This window comes from Frankliniella occidentalis, unplaced genomic scaffold (genome assembly GCF_000697945.3).
Source record: "Frankliniella occidentalis isolate FOCC.00 unplaced genomic scaffold, Focc_3.1 Scaffold157, whole genome shotgun sequence".
NCBI lineage: Eukaryota > Metazoa > Arthropoda > Insecta > Thysanoptera > Thripidae > Frankliniella > Frankliniella occidentalis.
The window spans coordinates 359219-367436 of record NW_026267283.1 but is presented as its reverse complement, the minus strand read 5'-3'; the positions used below and the strand labels follow the sequence as shown (position 1 = coordinate 367436).

The window sequence follows — 8218 nt, the reverse complement described above, 5'->3', positions numbered from 1 at the left end:
CTTTACTTTTGCCAGTCACACTCTCACAACAAATCAGTAAAAATAAATATTAATGCATAGAAAAAATAATTAAAGACCCAAAGCACACAATCTCATGAGCAATTATACTTCTTAATGCAGTTAATAATTGGAAGCTCCTATTGCACTTCTATCTTTACTATCTTCAGAGCATTTTGAAGCACATCTTAAATTCATGCATTGCACTCCATGTACAGCCCAATTAAATTATGCAACAGTGTAGTATAATAAGGCAGTGCTCACTCCCCAATGAAGGACTGTGTGTGGTGGAAGATCATTTGCCAAGCACTTATGATAAAAAAACAACACAAATAGCAAATAGGAATATTAATTTATTAAATCATTTTGTGTTATAAGATCTGTGGTACAAACTTTGTTGACATAATAAAATAGGAATGCATGATAAATAGATTTATATATGTCAATATATATATATCATATGTGTATCAATAAATACTCTTTCAATACACAAGAGCTCACAATATCTCATTGTGCGAGGGACTTTTCTACAGTTTGGCATGACAACCACATTCATTTTCTGTGAGGGACAGAGGCACTACTCCAAAAGATGCTCAAAGCAAAATTCTACTTTCAACACAATAGGAAGCTTCAAATTCTAAAAAGGGGACCTGAGAGAAATGAAACACAGGCTTAACCTTCAATTCTGAACCAAATTTTGAATTAACAGCTTAAATCCAGATTACTTGGCTTCAGTAACCAATGTTAGCTTCAAAATCTAGACTAGGAAAATTTTGAAATAGGAATAATGCTTTGGTGAGGTATACCCAAATTTATCCATACTAGGTGAAAGAGTACATTTACTATTTGAATGCCAAGCTAATCTGGTAATGCATAAGAAAAAAGTCAGAGTTGTTTTTCTTAAAACGTTGGAACGTAACTGAGTAAAGTGTTGTTTCTTATGGTGAGGGAGCTTGGCATGACAAGGAACTTAAGTGCATTACAAACTAAAACTGTCCCCACTCAAATATTAAAGAAACCAAAAGAAACTGCTTAAAATTTCATGTGATGAATAAATTAAAATTGTAAAGAAAGAGCACAATCCTCTATTACCCATCAAAGTACAGCTGGTTACACACATGGAGTGCAATCGCACAGCAGATAATACAGTGGCTAAATATTATTAGCTTCATACAAGCCACTAAAACTAGCATAATTGCTCATGAATTAGTAGTGTGCTTCCCTGAAGATTTATATGCACCATTTTGCTAGATAGTACCCCTCATTACTGCTTGGATGAAATCCTAAGAAGTTGCCTTTGTCCTGACAAAGCAGACATTGCAGTTGTGAGATCAACATGAGGTATTCCCTCTCGTTACTAAATGCTACATTCCAATATTTATGATAAAATTACCTGAATACTAAAACAATGTGAAACTACTGCATGTATTCAGAGGAGATTCATGAATAATACTGACTTAGTTCACAAGTGACAATAAAGCCACAAGAGGAATGTAGGATTTACTAACAATAACAAATAAAAAACCCAGATCACGGACTCCCAGATACTTTGAATACAACAGCATCTTTCAAAATAACTGAAAGAAGAACACTAAATGGCAACAAATCTATACAAGAAAGAGAAATGAGATAAGAGTTAAGCACTAAAAGTGCTGCTACAATTGACTCATGCACTAATAATACTGATATTAATTGTCAACCAATGAAGTTAAAGGGACAGCAAAGCAACCACAATGCAAAAAGTGTGATGTGGCACATGAATTGAGAACTGAATATTTACTCCCCACATAAATTACTTTCCTTAAAGCAGATGCAAATGATGAAGCTTTGCAACATTGAAATTTGAGCCAGAATGCCAGCACTTACTTAATGTACAGAGACTTGGTAAGTCTCATAAAAATATGACTTTGGTTTTGAAATTGATGCCTGCATATACAGATTTTGAAATACTCACAAAAGCACGCAGAACACTTCAATAAGAAGCCAGGTGATTTGATCAAATCAAACCTAATGCATTGACCCAAATAATCAAATAAATTGGAACCTAAAAAAACCCATACTTTTTCTTTGCCTCCAAAGTGCTTTCCACTGGACAAAATAAAAGACAGACTAATGTTTTGACTGAAAGTACTGATGTACCAAATAAAAACTATTTTGATTCAATATACATGGGCTCATTCAGCTCATTAGAGATATACAAAATAAGCTTTGATGCCTATCCCCCCCTCCCCCAAAATAAATAATAATTACTTGCATCAAGTAATAAGTCTGGCATGCATTACTCATGAGAAAGTCTAATGGTAACAAGTCTATTTTGGATGGTTCTTATAACAAAGTAGACTAACTGCATTTCTTAACAAGTGCATTTCAAAAATAACCATTCTTAAAAAAAAAATGTGGGTTTTGGTTTTGTTTATGAGAGGGGTTCATTGACGACACACTGTCAAGAAGATGCCATCACCAACCAAACTCCATGCAAACCCCCATTAGAGGCACTCCAAGGCCAGCTCTGCAGCTTTCAGAGTAAACCAAATTGTTTTGGAACACATGTATCGTAAATGGACCCGTCCAATTGCAATTTCTCACAGCATCTTACTTCCAACAGCAATACTTGATAACTAACCTGAATTTCAACTAAATATTAATAATAATACTTCTGCCAACTTAACATTAACTTCTGTCCCATGAACCAACAAATTTGATTGGTTTTTAATTAAATATAGATATATATGTATATAAATTTATGAAGAATAAAACAAATGAATAAAGCCTCTGTATTGATGTAAAACAAGGGCAGACAGATTGAATGAGTTTGGTCCATTCAACAATCAACTGCTATCACGTCAATTGAAAAAGAGAAATCACACATTAAATGTGTAAAACGCACGCAAAATATGTGCAGAAACAAAAGAAGAAAATTATAAAAAGCTATAATAAAAAATACTATGCTGCCATCAAAATGGCACACATGTACATAATTCTAATGGCCTTTCAGAAAGGTATCAGAATACCACAGAACAAATTTTCAACTTCTGAAGTGAAAATAGAGAAGGAGAAAGACTTCTGAAAGCTCAAGTGTAACTTGATAGGTACAGAATACGAATAGATTAAATGTAGGACTTGTAAGAGCAAGACAAATGTGTTTCATACACATACCCAAATGAAAATAATCTATATAAAACAGGGAGGTACTTAATACAACAGATTGCCTAAAAAGTCTCTCAAATTGATACAGAATGGCTAATTAAGTTGTGATTTTGCTCATAATGATACATGTATGCCTACAATTAGGTCATTCTGATCAAGTTCATCATGATCCAGTATCCTCACCTGAGTTGCTCCTTCTGCTTGGCTGCTTCTTCACGAGCCTTTACTTTAGCCTCTTTATCTTGTTTCATTTGTTGTAACTTCAGTTCTCTCATTTGTGCATTAGAGTGCTGACTGCCAGTTAGCCCCCGCATTGCCACAAGTTCCTCTAACCTCTTAGCCACATCAGTGTCACTCAAACGAACTGTTTGATCATTAGCAGTTGGTTGTAAAAAGTCACCAATAACAACTTTTGAGGAAAAAGTAAAATTTTCACGGGTCAGAGGGGGCAATGATGGTTGGTGTACAGTGGCAGTCTGGTCAGCAGCAACAGCTAGAGCAGCCAAATGCTAAAACAGAAAAAGACAAAATATTTATAGTGAAAATGAAGGCAAAAGGCACATCATAGCTACACAGAACTGAATGGAAGCTATAATGGACATGTTGATCTATTTCATTTAGGAGTCTGAATTTGAGGTTTTAATCGGTTGCAATTTAGAACTGTAAATTCTAATTTTAATGTACCTTGAGAAGCTCAGGATACTGTTTGAAGCGACGATTACAAGGAGTGATGTAGGTGACCTCGCCTTTGATGCTCAACCCGGAGCGACTAAGTCCACGAATTAATGTTTCTCGCCGCCATCCTCTCTCCAAAGGAAGACGAAGGATCCTTTCATCAAAAGGAGCTAATTTCCTCTTCTTTGCAGTAGGTTCACCACTTCCATCATCTAAATCATCATCCGATTCAGAAGAAAATTCATTCTCTGAGCCAGATTGTTCACCATCCACCTAAAATGGAAAAAGCACAAAGTTGAAATTTATTCTTGAAAGACATATTCTTAAGTGTGCCTTATGAAAACCCTCAACAAAAATAGTTTCTTTAATACAACTTACTGTATTCTTTGGTTCTTTATTGATATCACTTGGCTTTAATCCATCCTCAGGTTGACAGACTACATCATTTAATTGTGAGGTATCTTCTGCAGTTTCTTTTGTAACTGGTTCTGGTTCTTGTGTACCACTAGATTTTTCAGTTTGTTCAGGATTTAAGACTTTGTTGTTGCTAGCATCGTCAGAAGAATGTGCTTCACTTTTTTCATCATGTGCCTGGGGCTGTGTGTCATCGGCACTATCACTTTCAGGTTTGTTATTTACATTTTCCTCCTCATGAGGTTCCTGGCTGCCATCATGAGAATTGCTGTGTTCACCATCAGTGTCACGTTCTAAAAAGAAAAGAAAACTGGTTTTAAAACACACTCACACATTTAAATAATTGTAAACAATCTGTACATATCATGTTTCTCATAACTTACCTTTCAACTCATTTTGTTTTTCTACCGCTGCCATGGAATTTCGAAGAAATGAGAACTGCGCCTCTAAATCCATATTAGGAGAGGGCTTGATCCCCAAAGCTCGGCTTTGGGCTAGAAGGGAGGCAACAGTATTCTTCTTAGGTTTGGAAACGCCACGGCCCAAGTTACGGGGCCTACCATCCTTGTGGTGGGTAGCTTCATAGTCCTCGGGCCGCGAGTCGGCCGCAGCGAACAACTGAGCAAGGGACGCGCTGGGCGATCCAGGGACCCCTAGCATTGGAGGGATAGCACCCGGCGTAGTGGACGGGCTCAAGATCGGGCTGTGTGCAGCAGGTGGAACCCTTTTCGGTTTCGGTCCAGGTTTTCGGCGAGCTGAAAAAAGAAAAACCAATGTCAATTCAATAAAAACCGCTACTCACGTTACGTAGAGTTGTCGACGAACCCCTTCTTTTTTCATAGTTATACTGTACCCCACACACGTGCGTGGGCGGGTTGTCTAATTGTTCGGGACCATATTTAGTCGCCCACTACTAGCACAGTACAGTATAACTACACAAGAGTAGGGGTACGTGGATCACTCTCTATTGTTGTAGAGTATAGGACACCGCCGACCGGTGAACAGCAAACTTACAAGATCTGTCACCGTGGGCAGGCGGGGGTGTTCCCAGGGCAGAAAGGGCAGTGAGGGATGATATCTGAGCTTGCAGCACTGCGGCTGCGGCCTTGTTGGACTTCAAGTTGAGGGAGGTCAGGTCCTGGACACCGTCCTCACCCTCCTCCTTCTTGCCGGCGGGCTTCGTACACAAGTCCAGCGGTGCCTCATCCCCTTCCGAGGCGGGCACCGGTGGGAAGCGCGGGTTGTTCCCCGACAGGTTTAAAGTGCCGTTGCTTGAGTTGCTGTGGGCAGGTAATTTTCTAACTTCGACCCTGTCCCGGTCGTTGGCGGGAGCGTTCGGATTATCGTAAGGTCTAACGGAGTCTAGAGGCGGGAGTGGCCTCTTATAGCGGTCTATTAAAAGTCCTGTAGACGAATGGGTAGGGGTGACACTGACGGACGGGGGATCAAGGGAGATGGTTTTCTTTCGTCCACGGTTCGTGTTTCCTGGAATCTTGGGGCCGACTATGGACGACGTGTACTTGATGATCTCCGTGTCAGGAGGCAGGCGCACGCCACCCAGTATGCTGGCCGAATCACTGCAACACAAGAAAAGAAAGGTCAGAAAATGTGCGTCAATCCAGGAAATGACCATCAAATTTGCCCTAATCACTTACTTCATCATATTCGGTGGCGCGGCGCCCAGCGCGGCGGCGGCGGCAGCGGCCAGGGCGGCGGCATTGCTGTGCTGCTCCTGTTCTCTCTCTCGCTCCCGTTCTCGCTCCCGATCTCTCTCCCTCTCCCTCTCACGCTCGCGCTCCCGTTCTCTCTCACGCTCCCTCTCTCGTTCTCGCTCCCTCTCCCGTTCTCTCTCCACTTCCCTCACCCGCTCCCGCTCCGCTTCCCTTGCTCGCTCCCTCTCGCGGTCGCGGTTCCGGTGCGAACTGGAGTTGGAGGACGAGTGTGTCGCCGAGACGGAGAGCGACGGCGGCACCGGCAGACTCGACGCCGATGCGCTCTTGGAGCTCTTGCTGCTCTTCCCCCCAGAGGAGTCTGCAAACATGAAAAGGACAAAGTCTGTAACGCAACGCCACGAGACAACGACAGCGAGCTGACCAGGACCATGGTCCCCATACTTACGGTGCTGGGTGGGCGGCACTCCCATGAGACTTGAGTAGCCCGACATGAGGCTCTCCGGGCCCATCCCGGGGAAGGACAGCCCACTGGCCTGCGCCTGCAGCCGCGCAAGGTAGTCCTGGGCGGCCAGGTGCGACGCGGCCATGGTCCACCACGCCGCCGTGCTGGCCGGGTTCATGCCCAGGCTCGCGGCCTGGCTCGCGGCCACGCTCAGGGTGCCCAGGTTGGAGTAGGACGCGGCCGCCGCCGAGGTGGGCGTGGACGCGTGGCTGGTGTGGCTGCCGTGACTGCCATGACCACCGTGGCCGCCGTGGCTGCCATGGCTACCGTGGCTGCCGTGGCTGGCCGAGTGACCGCCGTAGGCCGCAGCTGCGGCGGCCGCCGCCGCGTTGGAGCCGCGGCCGCTGCTACCACCGCCGCTGCCCAGCATGCCGTAGGCGCCCGCGAGCGCCGGGTGGCCCGCGAGGTGGTTGCCGTAGCCGCCGGACATGCCCGCCCCGCTGAGGAAGGAGTGGGCCGCTGTGGGGCAGAGAGGTGCGGCGTCAGACACAGTGAGTAGGCGAGAGTTCCGCTTCCGATCTTTTGGCGGGAGATTTCAAACGGGCGCGCTCTACTAGCAGCGGCAACCTTGGCTGCAATCACAAAGTACAGTGCGTCCGCCGAGTACAGCAGTACTGTACGCGGCGCGCAGACGAGTCACTCACCGAACAGCGTGGCAGCGTCCAGCAGCGAGGCCGGGTCCGTCCCCGAGCCTCCCAACTTGTCCCCGCGGTCCTTGTCATTGTCCTTGTCCATGGCCCTCCCGCCTGCAACACGGAGCGGTCACCGCCGGTGTCAGTCACCCTGACGCTGACGGGGGCCCTGGGCGGGGGCGGGCGTCAGCCGCGGGGGAAATCCATCATCGACTCACGATCAGGGTTTGTCCGAGGACGGCCCGCGCTCTGTTGACTGCATTATCGCATCGGGACGGTTCCTGCAACAAAAAGAGAGGGGCGACGGTTAATGGTTGGCAGAGACACGTCAGATCGATGGCAAGGTGGCGGTGACGGCGGCGGGGCAGGCAAGAGTTATGTCACCTTTGGCATTGAACTTGGTCGCGGACCCGAGCAGAAGCAAGCGGGGGGCTCCTCGCCAAGGCTCGCTCGCACTAAACGGCCGCGCAAAAGCCGGCACGCAAAAATCGACAATCCGTCTGGGATCTAGGCCGAAACTAACTGCAAGGGGGTCGCACAATGCACGCCACGCAGTCAAAACAAAAACAAATTTCGAGTGAGCGGGACAGAGAGAGAGGGCTTTGGCGGCGCCGTGCGTGGCGGGGGAGCAGCGGCCCTAGAGCAGCAGCGGCTCTCGCTCGCTGAGCCCCAGCTGTTGTAGACCTGCCCCACTATTGTGCCGAGCTCTCCCTCCCCGCGTCCCTCGCGCCCGCCAGGCGCACGTGGGGGACGCGCAGACGCGCTCGATACTGCGCGCGCAGGCCAGCGGGGCCCCCCCTGGGCCCCTCTCTCTGGGCCCGCGGCCCGCGGGGGCCCCCACCCAGCGCAGCGCCTCAAGACGTTCCCCTCCAATCCTCGCGTCCCGCCCGCTGCCGGCGGCCGCGGATGTGACAACAGCGCCGTGCCGGCGGGGACACCGCGGACGCCGCCGGACCAAATGTTTGTAACAATTCGGCCGCGAGTGAAACAAACCCATCGGTCGGCGAGCGGGAGTGGGGTTGGCAAAGCACCGCCGCGCCTCGCCATGCCGCGCCGCTAATGCGAAAGTTATGTCGGGGAGGTGTAGTGCCGCGGGGCCGCGGGTATCGGAACTGAGCGACCCGCGAGGAAGGGGGGAGGGGTGGGGGAAGATAAAACCAGGGGAGCGGGGGGAACGG

The 8218-nt window shown here is 47.2% G+C and overlaps 1 protein-coding gene across 1 annotated transcript in view; it reads right to left on the bottom strand.

Moving 5' to 3' along the window:
* Positions 1 to 8218, bottom strand: part of LOC113203342 (bromodomain adjacent to zinc finger domain protein 2B) — a 50390-nt gene that overhangs the window by 22045 nt on the left and 20127 nt on the right. The window contains exons 2-10 of the mRNA XM_052271309.1: positions 7259 to 7321; positions 7053 to 7154; positions 6352 to 6867; positions 5889 to 6264; positions 5248 to 5810; positions 4617 to 4988; positions 4198 to 4526; positions 3829 to 4092; positions 3328 to 3653 (exon numbers count right to left, since the gene is read on the bottom strand). Of these exons, the coding sequence (XP_052127269.1) occupies positions 3328 to 3653; positions 3829 to 4092; positions 4198 to 4526; positions 4617 to 4988; positions 5248 to 5810; positions 5889 to 6264; positions 6352 to 6867; positions 7053 to 7143 (2837 nt within the window). The 5' untranslated portion in view covers positions 7144 to 7154; positions 7259 to 7321. The remainder of the gene's footprint in view (positions 1 to 3327; positions 3654 to 3828; positions 4093 to 4197; positions 4527 to 4616; positions 4989 to 5247; positions 5811 to 5888; positions 6265 to 6351; positions 6868 to 7052; positions 7155 to 7258; positions 7322 to 8218) is intronic.